This window comes from Hemitrygon akajei, unplaced genomic scaffold (genome assembly GCF_048418815.1).
Source record: "Hemitrygon akajei unplaced genomic scaffold, sHemAka1.3 Scf000118, whole genome shotgun sequence".
Taxonomy (NCBI): Eukaryota; Metazoa; Chordata; class Chondrichthyes; order Myliobatiformes; family Dasyatidae; genus Hemitrygon; species Hemitrygon akajei.
Genome location: NW_027332004.1, coordinates 1,013,912 through 1,032,916, shown reverse-complemented (window position 1 = coordinate 1,032,916; position 19,005 = coordinate 1,013,912). Strand labels below are relative to the sequence as shown.

Sequence of the window (19,005 nt, the reverse complement as noted above, 5' to 3'; positions counted from 1 at the left end):
TGTTATAATTATGTGGTTTTTTGGTCAGTTAGTCTTGGTCTGTCTTGTGTTTATGTGATATCATACTGGAGGAACATTGAATTTCCCCTTGGGGATGAATAAAGTATCTATCTATCTATCTATCTATCTATCTATCTATCTTATAGAGACATAAAATTATGAAAGGGATAGCTAAGATAGAGGCAGTAAATTTGTTCCACTGGTAGTTGAGATTATAACTCGGGGGCATAGCCTTCAAAATCCAATGGAGTTTATTTAGGATAGAGATGCGGAGGAACTGTTATTCCCAGAGTGGTGAATCTGTGGAGATTTCTGCCCAATGAAGCAATGGAAGCTACCTCAGTAAATATTCTTAAGACAAAGTTGGATAGATTTTTGCAAAGTAGGGGAAATAGGTTTATCGGGAAAGTCGGGTAAATGGAGATGAGTCCATGATCACTATGAATTATTGAATGGTGGAGCCGGCTCGGTGGACTAGATGGTCTACACCTGCTCCTATTTCTTATATCAGGAAGTAACAGGTTGAACATGGTGTGACTAATGTTTGGAGATGCGTATATTTCAATTGAAGGACTACGGTAGGACAGCCGGATAAGCTGAGGGAATAGATCAGTGCGTGGAATTCTAACATACGAGCCATCAGTGTGACTTGGTTGTAGGAATGACAGGACTGACAGTTGAATGTTCCGATGTTCCGTTGTTCTATACGTGAAAGCGTGGAAGGGATGAAAGGGGGAAATCTGGCACTGCTAGCCGGGAAATGTAGCACGGCACTACTCAGCGATGACAAACTGAAGAATTCATCTAGTGAGGCTTTATAGGGAGAACTGAGGAAAAAGAAATGTATAACCATGTCAAATTGATTATTTTATAGACCAATAAACAGTCTGCGTGGTATAGAAAGATTTGTATACTGTTGCAAGAAAGATAAGTTTGTGATAGTAGGTGATTTAAACCTTCACATTTTGGCGGGGTCTCCCATACAGTAAATGGCTGGGTAGGACGGAGTTAGTCAAATGTGTTCAGAAGATTTTCCTTCATCAGCACACAGAAGTGCTAACTGGAGAGAGAGTGATACAGGAGCTCCTGTGAGGGAAATGAGACAGTGCAGGTGACAGAAGTGTTGTGGAGGGGAACACTTTCCATCCAGTGATTGCAAAGTGATTACAGTCACGGTAATTATGGAAAAGGATAGACCTGGTCCTCGGGGTGAGAATTCAAAATCGGAGAGAAGTCATCTTTGATGGTATCAGAAATATCTGGCAAGTGGGCATTGGAGTGGTTGTTTGATCAAAAGGTTGTTCTTGGTCAGTGGGAGCCCATCAAAAGTGTAATCTGAGAGCACAGAATCTGCATGGTCCTGTCAAAATAAAAGGCAAGGAAACTATGTTTAGAGATCCTTGGTTTTCGAGAGAAATTTTGGCCCTGTTTCTGACACAGGAGGGGTTCATTACAACTAATGGCAGGTTTGAACATATGAAATACTTACAGACTATTAGAGATGCAATTGAACACTAAAGACATTAACTAGGATGGATAAAATAAGTCATGAGTTTGCTCTAGAACACAGGGTGAAGCGGCATCATTAGAGTTTCTAGAGATGTACTACGAGCAGAAGGAGAGGAAGAAAAAAATGACCCTCTGGAAGGTCAGACTGGTACTTCACGAGTGGAGCCAAACGAGGTGGAAGAGATCTTATAAAGATGTTTTCCCTCTGTAGTTACTCGGGAGATGTACACAGAGTCCGTACAAGTGAGGCAAAGCAGCAGTGAGGTCACAGACACTATACAGATTAGAGAAGAGGAGGTGTTGCTGTCCTGAGGCGAACTGGGGTGAATACAACCCCTGGGCTGACGAGCTGTACCCTCGGGACTGATGGGAGTTTAGTGCAGACATTCCTGTGGCCTAGCTAATATTTAACTGCTTCCAAGTGCAGGTTTCCCCCATGAGAGGTAATTAGAGAAATCCTGGTGAACATAAAACAAGGAATGGTTTATCTCTGGAAATTTTCATTTTGCTCACCGAATAGCTCTGCGCCAAACAGACGAAACCAGTTGTAGATTCTCGACCCTGGTCGATACAGAGATTTAACTAATCAGTGGCAGACTGTAAATTCAATATAAACTGTTGAATCCAATTGTCATCACTTGAACAGGAACAGTTTCTCATCCAAGTTGCTGATCTGAAAGTGATGAGTAGGGATGATAGATACCCAGATCTCTCTGAATGCCTATTGAAACGACATCATCTCGTTTAATTTGTGTTTCTTCTGGATCTGTTTCAAGATGGTGCCGTGTTGCGAGCTCAGTTCCACTTTATAATGCAAATTTCTGCGATTTCCTTCGTTTTTTTTGTTCAAGTAGCTGATAGTCACATCCGATATGATAGCTAAGTTATATGGCTGTCCTGTTGTTCAAACCATTTATTATAAATTACTGTAAGTTGCATATTTAGACAGAGACATTGCACATTTAAATGGAGACGTAACGTAAAGATTTTTACTCCTCATTTATATGAGGAATGTAAGTAATAAATTCAATTCAATTCAATTCAAATCCTTTTAGCGCAGCTCTCCCTAGAGATTTCCTCAGACGTGTCTGTATTTGATGAATGGAGACCACCCAGCTCCCCAGGATGTTACAATGCGCTGCTTCCTGTAATGGTGTAAGTCCTGACGCAGACTTATCCATCACCCCACCCGAGACCACATCTGTTAGAAAAAAAATGGTGAAGGCAACTAATTGAAAATTGGTCCACATTTGATATGTACAAACCTTCCATATTTGTGAGATGCCTGTTCCATTCTTGTTTAGAAATTATAACAGGTATTTGCACACTTTTGCTTCTTTGAGAGGGTGGTGCACAACATTACTATCGGACAGCAGGCCGCTATTCGAACTGCACAATGCGATCTCCTATTAGGGTCTAAAGAGCGTGACTTTCCTGTCGCTGTCGGTTAGCTTTTGTATTAAATTAATACTCTTTAATGTCCCATTTTAAATTATCGAGTATCCTGTCCTTGACACACAGGGTGAATTCAGGTTTAGTTATTTTTATTCCCCTGCATTTTCTCTGCCTCTCAGCTACATTTTCCGGCTGAAGTTTGTTCCGCCTGCATCTGCATAGAACATAGCAGAGTACAGACCATTCGGGCCACTATATTGTGCCAAACCCATACCCTATTGTCAATCCAACCCATCTATCCCACATAGCCCACTGATTTTCCTTTACACGTATGCAGTTTAAGACATTTACTAATGTCTCTGATGTACGTATCTATCCCTAACCTCACCCCCTTCTGGTGCTTCCTTTGACCTTATCTCACTGTGTGCAGAGAAAAAGATGTGCCTTTGACATCACGCATATTCTTCCTCCCAGTCACCCTGAACGTGAACCCTCTCACAATAGGTTTGTCGTTCTTAGGTGAAAGAAGGACGCTCGTTGCCCACATTCTGTGCCTCTCATTATTGATTGCACCTCCGTCAAATCTCACTTATGCCCATTCGTTCAAAAACCAAAAGCTGACGCTCGCTCGAAACGTCTTTCCAAGGTATTTTCTCTGCACGTTGTAACATCGTGAGAAATTTCTTCTGCTCTCTTTCTAAAGCTTCTTTATCCTTCCTATCATGGGCCGAGCAGAACTCCACATATCGTTTAATCAGTGTTTTATAGAGGTGCAACATTACCTCGCGGCTCCTAAACTAATTCCCCCATATAACGAAGGCCAACACAGCACACACATTCCTAACTACTATTAGAATTGCGAGACAACATTGAGGAACATGACTTCACGTGGCTTCACGTGACTGTGAATCGCGTTCGGTGGTGTTAAGCGGGTGTTACATCTTGCCCACCGGTGACCTTCAAACTAGAGGAAGAAGGAATACCTTACACCTCCTTTGGTACTGTCGTCACGATACCCATTAAGGTGATATTTTGCCCAAAATGCAGTAAGTAACTGTTCTGAGCTTAGTTTACAATTACGGTGCTAAAATCTATAATTCGTTGAGTGTCCTTGACGTGGTTTCTGACCTCTGGTGATTTCAGAATGACACATTATCTCCTTAAGGTAGAAAGTGGTGATCCGGGCTGATATTCCACAAATGATGTTCAGACTCTATCCCTGGGTGTCAGTCCCGCTGAACACCCATTTCTACTCCCCTCTTATACATGAACCCGGTATTCTGGAAACTCAATGGGATCATAACCTCAAATTCTGACGTCTGTCTTAGGGATGTATCTTATGTTGTAATCTCTGCACATAATGTAGATCTGAGATGCTGGTACTAGCTGGTCAATTTACATTCTGAGGCGGGGTTCTCCTTCACGTGTTGTGGGTCTGTGCACGCACCTTGTACGCGCGGTGGGCAGACCAGGGATTTGTATAATGAATGCAGAGACTCTGAGATATGGAGTCACCCGGACTTACGGTGTGACTTCTGAACCACCGGGACTATTGCAAAATCGATGCGCACGTGCCTCCAAATCACTTTAATAGCCTGAAGAAGCGTATGGTCACACCGTCGGGCAGTGTGATTTGTGTTTATTATTGTGAACTCGGAAACGGAGCAGCTCCATTGCCATTCGAGTTGACCTCCCACAGTAGAGCTACCACCCCTGGGTTGTGGGGACGCATGCATCCGTGGGATGGTGCGGTGAAGAGGGTAGGTATGGAACACAGCCCGTTTTCGGGTGAAAAGAATCGGACGTGAAGTGTGATAAGTTTTCAATGGCCTGGGAGTAAGTACTCTGTTGTCCCTTTGTAACATACGGAGTCTGAAGGCAGAGACTGTCTTCAATTCAAACATCAGCCGTATAGCCAAAGGTTTGCTCGAAGTTTGTGGTCCAGCACATGGTCAAGACTGGAGCATACAGGGAAGTGATGGGGATGGCCAAAACTGAAGAGGGATGGGACGGGGCGGAATGGAATGTGATAGGATAGTGGACATGACAGGCAGTGATGTGATTAATGCGGGAGGAAAGCCAGTTAGGATGGGAGGTGGGCTCCATGAGGTCCCAGAATTCAGGTCACTAACAGAGTCTGTTGGGATTTCAATTGTCTGCAAAGGAACAAAAAGCTTCTGAATTAGACTAAATGAAATATTCTGGATCCAGATTTGTAACCTGTGACTGGCCTTTCAATGAGCTTGTGCGGGCCGCGGACTGGGATGAGCAGAGACATTGGCAGGTTGCAAAAGTTGCAGATGAACCTCACTCTCAAGAACAACCTGAACCAGGCCGGGAACTGGTCAGCGAGTGGGGGATGATGGGAAATACAGAGAGGAACTGCAGAGGTTGTGCTGAACTTTTTATGATTGAAAACATTTTCTGGGCGGATTCCTTTGTATACTTCTCAAGGTATTTCATGATATCCCATTACAACCGCCGGAGAGATGTTCTTTGTTCAATGAATTCCAAGCTGTGAACTTGATCTCCACTTTACTCTGTGAGCTCCACCCCGATGCTGCCTAGAGGTGGAATGAATTCAGCTTAATCCTTTCCTGGAACAAAAGGACCATATTCCACTGAACTTGGACCAATTCCTTCAATTGCTTTCTAAAAATAGCTTCTCTCAACAAATCTAGTGGCAGAGAACTTGAGTCAAATATGAGTACTCTTTGTGAAAGGCGAAAGTAAGGAGGTAGGAGACTGTGGATTTTCGGCGGATAGGTCACCTCGGCACTGACCCTGTGCCAATTTAACCCGATCCATGTCAGATGTTCTCCATTTCTCCATCTGAATCCGGTCTCCGCCCGACACTGAACCCGAATCGCTCGGTCTCTGCCCGACCATATGCGGCTCTACTTGTTACTCTCCCGCTGTCACACACACTCTCCCTTTCTTTTTTCACTCTCTCTGTCTCTGTCTCAATTGCCCATTCTTTCTCCGTCTCTGTTTTTCCTTGGCGTTCCCTCTTTTACCACCACCTCTTTCTCTCTTTCTCTCTCTTTCAATTCTTAATACATTTATCACTCTCTCTTTCTATCATTCACCGTGCAACTATCTCAATTATCTCTATTATTTCTCATCCACCCATACCCTTCCAGCTCTCCCTCCCGCCCTCCTTCCATCTCTCTGGGAGAGGTTAGTCCATTGCTGGTTAGTGACCGGCCTGGTGCCACCTCTGCCCGGGACAGTCTGCCCTTTGATCATTTCGGGCAATGGTTAAAAATGTCACTATGCCGTGCACCCAGACTATCAACATCCCGTTCGCTAATCTGGACTAAACGCGATAAAGAAAGAATTCCTCTGGAGGAAGTTTCACGGTCGGTTATAATAAGCACATGCATTTGTAAAGATGGGCGATCAGAAAGCCTCTGAGCGGCTTTGTGCTGGGAAATGCTATCCCCAGTGGGATGAGCTGCCAGAGGAAGAAATGGAGGCAAATACATCCAAAATATTTAAACGTTTATTCGACATGCGCAGTAAATATTTCTAGGGATATGGCCCAATCAGTGGTTTTACGGACGAATTCAGGTGGTCTCATGCTCGTCAGGGCACGTTTGGGAAGGGCCGGATTCTGTGCTCTGGGTCTGTCGAATAACTACCAATATGATTCGGTTCTCGTGCCTCGAGCGGTAGACAGATAGAGAGAAAGATGGACAAACACGCAAACAAAATTCAAAAAACAAGCAAACAAACAAATCAATAAATAGATGGACCGACCGATAGATAAATAAGTAAATAAATAAATAGATAAATTAAAATCCGTCGAAATTTCTGTTACTGTGAATAGCTAAGCGAGTAAAAGATGACCTGATTTCCAAAAGGCATAAAGTTAAAGACTTTTTAAGAATTAACTTTTAAGAATTTTTAATTAAGAAATTAAAGACACTTTCTTTAATATTTTAAGCAAGATTACCTTTCTTTGTATTTCCATCTTTTACGGTTTCAAAATAACAAAAAAGGAAAAGGGCCCGAAGCAAAGATTTGGGCACCCTGCATGGTCAGTACTTAGTAACACCCTTTTTGGCAAGAAACACAGCTTGTAAACGCTTTTTGTAGCCAGCTAATAGTCTTTCAATACTTCTGTGGGTATTTTTGCCCATGCTTCCTTGCAAAAGGCTTCTAGTTTTGTGAGATGTTTGGCTACCTTGCATGCACTGCTGGGAACGTAGAAGATTTGGGGGAGATTTGACAGAGGTCTGCAAAACCATGAGGTGTACAGGTAGGGTAGATAGGTAGAGGGACGGGGAGAGTGAGCGTTAGCTCAGGGGATAGAGCGGAGTGAGGCTTCCACTTTTAATCAGCATACCACTACACCCCCCACAGACACTCGTGCTCATTTTCAATCAGTGCGTCAATCCCTTTTTGACTGCCTATTTAACGTATGTGGTATTTTCAATGACAACGCAGTCCCTTCCTCTGGCCATTTGGAAATAATAACTTTTAAGAGAAAAACACTCCACAGTTATTTCCGACGGGGTGCGGATCAACAACCATTGCTTGTGAAATGAAACCGACTGTTAGCCGTGGATGGGGGGGGGGGGGTGGTTTCTTGTGACAACAGTGTATAGAAAATAGTATACTTTCTAATAGTAAATACTATTTAATAGTAAATAGTAAAAGAAGTATATTTTTTTCGACTATATATATATATATATATATATATATATATATAGTCGAATGTGTTTGGTTTAATTTCAGCAGAAATGCGGCTCCCTGTACCTGAACAGGTGAGGGAGGTTTGAGCTGAAACTCTATCCATGTCAGGCAGACTTTCTTACACAGAGGGCGGAGTTCAGACCTTCCCAGAACCCGGGCTGGATCAAATCCGCAGCCTGGGACACGCTGTGTTAAACAGAGAAACTCCGCCCCACTGGTTGTGATGAAAGAAAAAGGAGAGATCCACACGGAAATCCGGACAGAAAGGTTAATGCAGCCTGTTTGTTTCCCTCTTTAGGGTTGCTACATTGATCCCACTTCCACCTCCTCCCGCTATCAGACCCGTCCTGAGCCGGTGAGAGTTAGCGTGACCCGGACTGCGGCAGTCCCGCTCTACCCCGGCTCACCCGGCCCTGTCCATCTGTAATGAGCGACGGACACATCACAGCCGAGTGGCCTCGGGAGCAGCAGCTCAGACTCAACTCTCCGTACAGGGTGAGCACACCGATGCAGGACCATTGTCGGTCACCGGGATGTCAGACTGTGATTTCCCGGGACCACACTGAACGCCGTCCGGTTACAACATCAGAGGTAAGTGTTGTCTATGATTCCGCACAACGGTTCAGCGTTTAAAGCGAGACTATGTTTTAGTCGAGATTGAGAGTGAGTTTTGTGGGAGAAGGGAGTCCTGACATGTTCATGTAAACGAGTCAATTACTATCCAAATGGATTAAGAGAACCAAGAGTGGTTACTACTGAGTGCAAGCAGAAGAAATCTCTCACCCCGGTAGTGACATATGAAATAGCCCACGGGGCAGTGACCCGTCACTGATCTCTCTCAAACAAGAGAAAACTGCAAATGTTGGAAATCCCAGCAACACACAAAATGTTGGAGGAACTCTACTGGCCAGGCAGCAGCCTTGGAAAAAAAAGTACGGTTACCTTGGAGGTCACAGGTAATGTTCTTTACATTGTGCCATTGGTTCTACCGCTGTTCCCTGTAGCAGAAAGCGTTAAACTTCCATCACATTTGAACGACAGTGTTTTGACGAACCGGTTTGGATTTGATTTCAGTGGAATGGCCGCTCCCTGTTCTGAGGAATGTGCTCTTTAAACACAGACCCTGAGCTCCGAGCCTCACAGAACAACAAACCGCACCTTCCAAATCAGTCAATCATCTACCCTCCTCCCCTTTCCATTCCAGTCCTGAGGAAGGGACTGGGTCCGGAATGCCGACTGTTTACAGCCATCCATAGATGCTGCCTGACCTGCTGAGTTCCCCCAGCACTGTGTGTGTTGCCATGGTTACGAGAGATACGTGTGGGGCAGTAGGCGGGGTTATTTGTAAGAAACCATGCACAGTATTCACACTCTCAGGAAATCTTGGGGAATTGAGTTGCGAATAATTCAGCTTCTGGTATTTATTTTGGATCTTTATTTCCAACCAACCAGGTGCCTCTGCATTGATTCAGCGATCAAGGACATCAATGTTTTTTTTGTTTGTTTTTTCGAGCCACTTCTGGCGTCTGTGCTTTTTTGTGTTCCTACTGTTAGAATTTTTTGAGAATGTGATTAAATACATTGATGAAGGAAGAGCAGTAGATGTAGTGTAAATAGATTTCTGCAAGGCATTTGATAAGGTCTGCCATGCAAGGCTTATTGAGAACGTAAGGAGGCATGGGATCCAAGGTGACATTGCTTTGTGGACCCAGAACTGGCTTGCCCACAGAAGGCAAAGCGTGGTTGTAGATGGGTCATATTCTACATGGAGGCTGGTCACCAGTGGTATGCCTCAGGGATCTGTTCTGGGACCCTTGCTCTTGTGATTTTTATAAATGACCTGGATGACGAAGTGGAAGGATGGGTTAGTAAGTTTGCTGATGACACAACGATTGGGGTGTTGTGGATAGTGTGGAGGGCTGTGAGAGTTTACAGCGGGACATTGATAGGATGCAGAACAGGGCTGAGAAGTGGCAGATAGAGTTCAAGACGATTAAGTGTGAGGTGGTTCATTTTGTTAGGTCAAATATGATGACAGACTGCAGTATTAATGGTAAGACTCTTGGCAGTGTGGAGGATCAGAAGGATCTTGGTGTCCGAGTCCATAGGACACTCAAAACAGCTGCTCAGGTTGACTTCGTGGTTAAGAAGGCGTACAGTGCATTGACCTTCATCAATCGTGGAATTGAATTTAGGAGCCAAGAGGTAATGTTACAGTTATATAGGACCCTGTTCAGAACCCGCTTGGAGTACTGTGCTCTGTACCTCACTACAGGAAGGATGTGGAACCCATAGAAAGGATGCAAAGCAGAGTTCCAAGGATGTTGCCTGGATTGGGGAGCATGCCTCATGAAAACAGGTTGAGTGAACTTGGCCTTTTCTCCTTGGAGCGACGGAGGATGAGAGTTGACCTGATAGAGATGTATACGATGGCGAGAGGCATTGATCGTGCGGGTAGTCAGAGGCTGTTTCCCAGGGCTGAAACGGCTGCCACAAGAGGGCACATGTTTAAGCTGCTTGGGAGTCAGTAAGAAGAGATGTCAGGGGTAAGCTTTTTACGCAGAGAGTGGTAAGTGCTGGAATTGGCTGCCAGTAACGATGGTGGAGGTGATACGATAGGCTATTTTAAGAGACTTTTGGATAGGTACATGGAGCTCAGAAAAATTGAGAGCTATGGGTAACCCTAGTAATTTCTAAGATAGGTTTACATTCGGCACAACGTTGTTTACCGAAGGGCCTGTATTGTGCTGCAGGTTTTCTATGTTCCATGCTTTTCTATGTTAACTGCACGATTGACATTTTCCACAGGTTAAATAAAGATTAGTAACAGGTCTAGAACAATGGCCACCTGTTTCAAAGCAAGGGTGCGACATCCGCCCAGCAAACACCTGTTCCGTTTTCAGAATTTCTAATTTCAGACGGATACATCTATTGTTCCTGTGTTGACTGAGGGTGTTCTGAACTCTTCTCCTCAATGGCCAGTGGAAGCAAAGCCTTTCATTCCATTGAAGGCTAAGATTCTTGATAAACAATGGGTTACAGGGACGGACATGATGGAATACAGAATGAAATTTCAGATCAGATCAGCCATGATTTCATTACCTGCAGCATCAGTTTTGAGGGATGTGTGCTCCAGTTATGTGTGTTTGTAGGTTGACTGGAAAAGCACTAACAATTTAATTAATGTAAACTTGTATAATCAGTGCATTCGAAGGGAGATGTAATTTTAAGTATATGGTTGAATTGAAAACAAGCATTAAATTGATGAACCGTTTACATCCAACGTTGTGCTTTAAGTATGTGCCCCAGCTACGTCAGGGGATGGAATTTATGAGTAACTCGGTGAGCTGGACATCATGGTGTTGGACCGAGAAACAAGCTCCCGATTCCATGTTAATCCTGCTGCAGACTCCGTGTGTCTTTCCACGACCCCAACACAGACCCCTCAGCACCACTAGTGGTCAGGGGACCTCGGATGGCCACGAGTGGCCGGAGATCCCCGTGGAGCCACCATTTGTCGGCGGTCGGATGGACAATGGAGAGGGTTCAGCTGTCCGGCCCTTTCTCTGTGACACTCCCGATCTCCACATCAACTCCATCTATCTGACTCTGGGTGAATTTTAACAATTAACAAACATAATTCCTCTCAGCGATCAGCTGTCTGAGTGATCCCCTGGCTCTGAGAGGAAGGGGTATTTATGGTCCACACTGTCAGGATGTTGAGTTTACCAGGAGACAAAGACTGCAGGGATGAGAAGTTTTCTGTTGTCTAATACACTGTGTGTGAACCCAGCTGGCAATTCTGGTTTACATTTGTAAAACAGATGTTCTTTTTTTCAAAATACTGAACAGCAAAACTCTGCATTGATTAATCTACTCGAAACCAGATCAGCCTCGATAGTTCTCCCAAATCAGTCGGGACTTTGTGACCAAACTCGAGAAAAAAAGCACGCTGCCCACTCCAACAACGGCACAGCCGGATGAATCCCATCATTGATTTTGTTGTCGCTCTGAAACCAGAATAAACGGCCATTCCGGTGTTTTAAAATACAAGTGCTCTCCCACACCAGGACCTAACGATATGTGTGCGGTACTTTACGTCGCACACACAGAAACATAGAAAGCCTACAGCATATTACAGGCCCTTGGGCCCATAAAGCTGTACCGAACCTTAGAGCTACCTAGGTTTGCACATAGGCCTCTATTTTTCTGAGCTCCATGTACCTATCCAGGAGACTCTTTAACAACCCTATCGTATCAGCCTCCACCACCGTCGCCGGCAGTCCATTCCACGCAGTCACCACTCTCTACGTAAAAAACTTACCCCTGACATTTTCCCCGTACCAACTTCCAAGCACCTTAAAACTATGCACTCTCGTTGTAGCCATTTCAGCCCTTGGTAAAAAGCCTCTGACTATCAACAGGATCAATGTCTCTCATCATCTTATACACCTCTATCACTTAACTTCTCATCCTCTGTCGCTCCAAGGAGAAAAGGCTGATTTCACTCAACCGTGCTGCCAGGCTCGCATTGAAACGGGTTAATGGCTGAGGTACCAATCACGACATCCCCCCCTCCCCCCCCACCCCACCACCGGTGCTGTGAACAGAGTATTTACAAGCTACGTTATTCTCATTGATGCGAAGAGCTGTCAATTACTGGTTACACCCAATAGTGGAGGAGGGCCAGTGGAGAGGGTGGTACCACCATCTCCCGCTCGCGTTCCGAACTCTCTGTCAAAGCGGAACAAACCTCAAACTAAATGTCCCCCTTTTTTATTTATCTCCATTTCCCTCCGAGGGAAGTTGGGGGCTTTTGTGAACCATAATCTGCAGCCGGTGTCTGATTTATGGCTGAAAAGCAGGAGGAGACCGCTCGGTCCATCGGCTTGATGCCGGCTCCCCGGGGTGCCAGAGATCCCGCCTGAAGAAGTGGGGGGAATTTTATTGAAAGGATAAAGATGGTGTGAGAGGGGTCAGACAGGATGTTTGTCTCAGTGGGGACAGGAGGGGCTCATCTGTGGAAATGTTTGAGCCCAAGGTGGTGGTGAGCAGAGGGATTCACCATATTGGTGGACAAACACGGGCAGACTATTGACCTGTAAGTGGGGCTAATGGTCCGGGCAAAGTAAGGATATGAGTGGTGTTGGGGGGTGTGGCAAGGATGGACAGGTATGGGGTCTTGTTGAATGACAGGACTGGCTGGAGGGGCCGAGTGGCCTGCTCCTGTTCCTGTTGTCTGTGTGTTCAAAGAGAAGGAATAACCAGACTGCTCTTGGGCTTGCAGGAAGTCCCAGTCGGTGTTGTAGGGACAGCTGCTTACAGTCCAGTTGTTCCCAAACTGTGTCAACCATTTGACTGACGGACCAAATTCAATATTTCTAAATTTTCAATCGATACATACCATATATTTATAAATTGGTCACTTCACAAAACTCTATATATTGTTAACGACATAAAAACGATATTTTATATTGTGACTGACAGAGAATCATATAATTTCTGTTCCGTGTGTTATCTGAATGTACTTGCCTGTGATGCTGCCACAAGTCAGTGTTTCTCTGTACCTGTACCTTCCCGTACTTGTGCACTTGGCAATAAATTCAACAGGACCTGAGAAAACTCAGGGAGATTTGATTGTGATGATCATATTGACACCTCGGTAGGTGGAATGTAAAGAGACAGTACACTGTTAAATGTAAGACCCTTAACAGTGTCGATGAGCATAGGGATCTTGGAGTCCAAGTTCATTGCTCCCTGAAAGTAGCTACATGGCTGGTTAAGAAGGCAAATGGCATGTTTGCCTTTATAAGTCAAGATATTACATTCAAAATTCATAAAACTCGATCAGACCACATCTGGAGTGTTTCATACAGTTCTGGTCGCCCCCATTCTTGGAAGGATGTCGGGGCATTGGATGCACATTACAAAAAAAAGATATATCCTTGATGCTGCGCTTTTTTCAGGCCATGTGAAAATTTACGGCTCAGAGCAATGGTTGACCCACACAGCTGAAAAAATAGTAATTTGTGGGAACATCGGAGACCCAACCACGTTAGATTCTATCATATTAAACACGATTGAATGTGGTACATTGTCGTGCTTCCTGTTATAGACGAAATGTTAAACGTCAATAGAGTGGACAGAACTGTTTCACCGGCAGCCTCTCTGGTGTCCAGGAAATAGTAATGAGTAACGCAAGAAAAAATAATAATAATTTCGCCTTGTCCGAGGGAGCGTACTGTGAGGCAATGAGGCTCACGTGCTTAACAATACAGAACTAATGTTGAGCAGGGATTAACTAGAAGGTCCATTTTATATAAATTCAAGAGCTTTTCATTTTCGTGTCTCGAAAGATCACTATTAATGCCCCAATAATTACTTTTACTACCTTTTCAGAACACTGGGTGTCGTACCTTCTCCATTATAGGTATGAGCAAGGATGAGATCTGGGCCAAATTGCGCAATTAAGCGTTCAGCATATCACGCATCATCTTGGACAAACCCAGTTCTGATACTGGGTCTTCCACATTGTATTTTTACACAGATCCAATCTGATTTACCGAGTTTCCAGCACTTTATGAGAGGAGGGCAGGAATATGGTATTGGGGCAAAAAAAAATAATCAGCCATGATTGAATGATGGTGCAGACTCGATGGGGCGAATCACTTCATTCTGCTCCGATATCTTATCATGACAGAATGATGAGTCCTTCGTATCCCCTATCAGGATTTGTGACGTGTGAGGGACAATTACAGATTTGTTCACTGAGATCCTTTTATTTGTCTTCAGCGTTTAAATTTCAGTGAGATTTGCCTTTGGAACATTGAGCAGAAATGTTTTACTCTCCTTTGTATTGTTAATGTGCTTCATTATCTCTCTGGTTAAAGTTAGACCTGTGGTGAGAGATTTATTGGAAGAAAAGCCCACAACTGGAAGCAAACCACGACTGAAAACGAGGGAACAGTGACAAGTGAACCAGCCCAAGGACTGAGAGCACCAACTGGAGAGAAACCCTTCTGACTCAGAGTTTCTATTGATTCAGTCAGGAGAAAGGTTGGTGAGTCTCATTTACACGAACACTGGTCCTTTAGTCATTACATATCTGTACAAGGAAGGTAGGAAATTAGTTAAATGGACTGAATGTGCCCAGAAATACCAGATATGCCTCTGCCTGACCCAGCTCCAATCACTCCAGGTCTAGTAATGTGCTTTCAGAAGCCCAGCTCTTTAAAGTCACAAACATTCTCTCAGTGTTTGCTCATTTGAAGGTCCTGCATCATCTGAAGTAGTGTTTGGTCAGTTCTGATGTTTCCTTGTTATATTATAATCACCTGAAAATGCATTGACAATCTCCTCCCTTTATATGAAGCCCCAAACGTGTCGTGCTGTAGTGATTGTAGAAATGCGGAATTATCATGAACTGCAGCAACATGTCATTGATTCCTCTGGCTATTGCAATTTGCAATGATATACTAACCCTCGAATATATCGTCATGCAAGCCTCTGCTGAGAACAGACTTTTTATAAAGCAAAATGTCCCAACACTGCATTTTATTCAATCCTCACTAGCAAATGGCAAGCAACAGTTTACATTGACATACCTTGGCCTCATCAAGTACTTTTCTGCTAATTACATTGTCAGAACCTGTGAAGGTGACATTAAGCAGAGGTGGAAATTCAAAGTTATGTTCCCATGGATGTTGTACATAGGACTTCAGCAAAGCCTTTGACAATGTGTCACATGGCAGCTTGGTCTCGATGATCAGGTCTCATGCTGTCCGGAGAGAGCAAGTTGGATGTTTTCAAAATTAGCTTCAAGGTAGCAAGCAAAGAGTGCTGGTTGAAGGCTTCTCCTCGCAATGGAGGTGAGTAATCAGTGGTGTGCCATGAGGCTACAATTTGGGAACTTTGATATTCGTTATATTATTGCAATGATTTGGATGCGGTTGCACAAGGCTTACTTGACGGGTAAGATCGCAGAATGCACAGCATTAGTAGTTGCTGTTCACAGAGAAGATTATCGTAGCATCTAGGGGATCTAAATGGACAAGGGGTGGCAAAGAGATTGAAAAACCAACCCCAGCAGCAGCGGATTCATGCAGATGTTGGGGATTATGTGGAGGAAAGAGGAAGTGGATGAGGCAGGCGCATTCGCATAATTTAAAAAAAACAGCTGGGATGTGTAGATGGAGTGAAAAGGCCAGATGGGAAATGGGCCCATCACAGGAAATTGTGACCATCTCGGTTGGCACTGTAGTTGGCATTGTCTCGTTGAGTGGAACACACTGAATTTGGACTCTATTACTCTGTGACTCTGTCAGTAGATACCCCAGATATCATTGGACAGAGATACAGAGATGGTGCAGAAGTTGTTATTAAGCGGGAATGTTTGGTCCACAAGCCAACTGCTTCTCTGATGCAAGGGATGGAAATACTGTCATATTTGCAAAGTAATTGTAGTCTCTCTAACTCACTGTCTGCTTGTTGTGTAATTCACAGCATCACCAGCAGGTGGAGCTTTCCAGAACCGGGACCAAAATGTAAACAAGACGACGACAATCAACAATCGTCAGTCAGAATCAGAATGGACACAGGTATGATCACTGGGATCTTTGAATTAAACTTTTGTCGCGTTTGTACACAGTAGTTCAGATGAAGAAACTTACACAGATGTTAACAGGGCATAGAAAAGTTTCATCAAGCAGTGCCATTTATCCCACTGCTAAAGAGGCCTTAAATAATTGATCAAACCTAACAGTTCCAGCGCAGGGTCCTGACACCGGTGATGGTCGAATCACTCCACTCACCAGGCAAAGCTTCACCTGAGTGAATGAAACAGGGACTCCAGAATCAGGTGGTCGTGAGTGAAACACAGACAGGAATGCAACAGCAGTCTTGTGGTTTATGTAAATGGTCAGGGTCCTTTTCACCTCCAAACTAGTACTGCGGTGTAAGACATCGCCAACTTTCATTTATAAAATTCAGAACCAGAAAATAGGAGCATTTACTGGATTTCAGAGATTGTGTGATAACAGAGCATTTCAGTTTTTGGAAGGAAAGCTATCAACACCTCCCTGGGTTTTCTCGGCTGCTGCACAAACGAGAAGTGGGGTGTTTCCAAAATCTGTTTTCTGTAGCAGAGCAGAGATTATTGCCGGTGTTGGGAATGGCTGAGGACCAGGAGGCAGCTCATTGTAGATACATTTGTGGTCTGCTTCAGAGATTTAATACCCCAATGAATGTCTGGGCTGTGGAGAAATGGTGAATGTGAGTTTCTCATTATTTCCCTCCTGAGATGATCTTCTACATGAATTTAAATTCCTAGGATCTCTGCTGGGAAACCCGGTATTACCAATTACCAAATGTCTCTGTCACCTATAGAAATTGTGATTCTGTTCAAATCTGTTATTCCAGGTGGAGTAAAACGATATTACAGCCTGGAAACGGGTCCTTCTGCCCATCTAATTCATGCTGATCTAAATGCCTGAGATTGCCCCATTTTCCTGCAGTTTTTATCAAATTTCCCTTGTAAACTTCTTCTATCCTTTTTCCTGACCACATGCTCTCAACTTCGTAATTTTATTTGTGTTTGCAATCTCCTCTGGATGCACGTAATTTATACCCATCACCCAGCAGGTGAAAAAATGCCCCTTTGGTCCGTTTCAAATCTCTGCCCTCAAGTCTCAGACTCCCCTACCACGGGGAAAATAACATGACCATCTACCCTATCTATGCCCCGGATTATTTTATGTTCATATACGCGTGTAGCGTCACCCTTCAAGCCCCTGAGCTCCAGGGAAAACTGTCCTAGCCGAACCATATAACACAATGAACAACACCCTAGTCCAGTACCGTAGTGTTCATTCTTCACTACACATTTTCCAGATTAAGCACGTCCATCCTATAGATTACCAACTGCAACTGCACGCAAAGCTCTATAACCAAGACTTTGCCAATGACTTGCATAGTTGTTACATGATGATCATCAGGCGGGGGATAAGATGGGAACCAGGGCAGCGGTCAGCATAGATCTCCAGGTAATGATCAGTCTGTGACTCAGGGGACTGGACAATGTGCCTCTCAAGGGAATGGTCATTCTGTGACCAAGGGAACTGGATATCATGTGACAAAGCGATTGGAGAATGTGTGATCCAGCAGACTGGACCATGTGTAATCCCGTTGCTGGTCGGTGTGTGACACAGATGACTGGACAGTTAGTGACCCTGGGAGATCTTAGCTTTTGGAAGATAATCGCAGTGATATTTCCCAGTGTCACCGGACACCGTTGCATTAAGATCCTGTGGTCATCCGTGTGTTCAACTGCTGTGAATTCAGTGATCAGTATTACTGTGTCTATCCTGTAATTTTACTGGGAGTTAATGTGTCCAGTCACCGGGTTATTGGGATGGTCACCTGGCAGGACGTACGGTTCACATTACCCAGCACAGTTCCACTCCAAATCTGGTCAGACTGTGTCTTGGCTCCACTGCAGTCTGAATCAGTTTTGCTCAGCTTGAAATTATACTTGTATAACCTGCAATTCATCACTTATTTCAGGTGGGAAATTGAAGCGAGTAACAAAAGGATTGAAGAGGTTTAAACCAGGCGAATCATCGAGGGAAGATGATCGGGACACAGGAAGCAAGGTACCAAAGCAGGGTCAGATTGAGAGCAATGTCCCAATGGAATGCGGTCTGGCCACAGAAGAATTGGAGCAAATTCAGCCCGGAGACAGTGATGTCAGACACACCGATCAGGACCCTGGAACCAGCACAAGTGAGGTGACTGTCTGTCAGCCCAGAGACAGTGACGTCAGAGACATCGATCAGGACCCTGGAACCAGCACAAGTGAGGCGACTGACTGTCAGCTCAGAAGCTCGTTGAACACGGAATTGTCAAGTCCCCAACAAGGAGCAGGTGAGTGAAATATGAGGGTGATGGGTTCGCAGAATGTGGCAAGGAGGAGGGTAAAGGTGAGGCCTTGTTGGAGGGTTGGTCAGAGGAGAGGGGGAATGTGTGGGTGTGGTACACGTGGTGTAGTGGGGCACCCGTTACCCCACTACAGGAAATGTACTACCTGCTTTGAGGATTTCCAGGATGTGTATTGGAGGAAATGCAGCTGTCCAGATAAGGAGAGAATTTCCGGGATGTGAATCAGGGGAAATGTATTTGCCAGGATGGAGGAAGTATCCATCTAGGAATACTGAGGAATCCAGATTCCGAAATCTGGGAAGCGAATATTACCGACAGTCCCAACATCTATTGCCCATCCAAAACTGAAATAGGTGAGTGGGCTGGTTGGGGGGATGGACTGGTTTGCATTAAATGTGGTCCTTCTATTACGTAATGTCTAGAACATCGTTGGTTCGGTTTTAAGGCCAGTGTTGGAATCAATCC

The 19,005-nt window shown here is 44.5% G+C and overlaps 1 protein-coding gene across 5 annotated transcripts in view; it reads left to right on the top strand.

Annotated features, from left to right (window-relative positions):
* The window catches only part of LOC140723535 (NACHT, LRR and PYD domains-containing protein 3-like), a 488,497-nt gene that overhangs the window by 452,119 nt on the left and 17,373 nt on the right, over window positions 1-19,005 (top strand). For 3 of the 5 annotated variants that reach the window (XM_073038108.1, XM_073038103.1, XM_073038105.1), the window contains 4 exons: window positions 7,904-8,196; window positions 14,496-14,661; window positions 16,108-16,202; window positions 18,166-18,525. In XM_073038108.1, coding sequence (XP_072894209.1) covers window positions 16,193-16,202; window positions 18,166-18,525 — 370 coding nt within the window. In that variant the 5' untranslated portion in view covers window positions 7,904-8,196; window positions 14,496-14,661; window positions 16,108-16,192. Of the gene's footprint in view, window positions 1-7,903; window positions 8,197-14,495; window positions 14,666-16,107; window positions 16,203-18,165; window positions 18,526-19,005 lie in introns of all 5 variants that reach the window. The other 2 variants (XM_073038107.1, XM_073038104.1) reach the window with 2 other exon arrangements.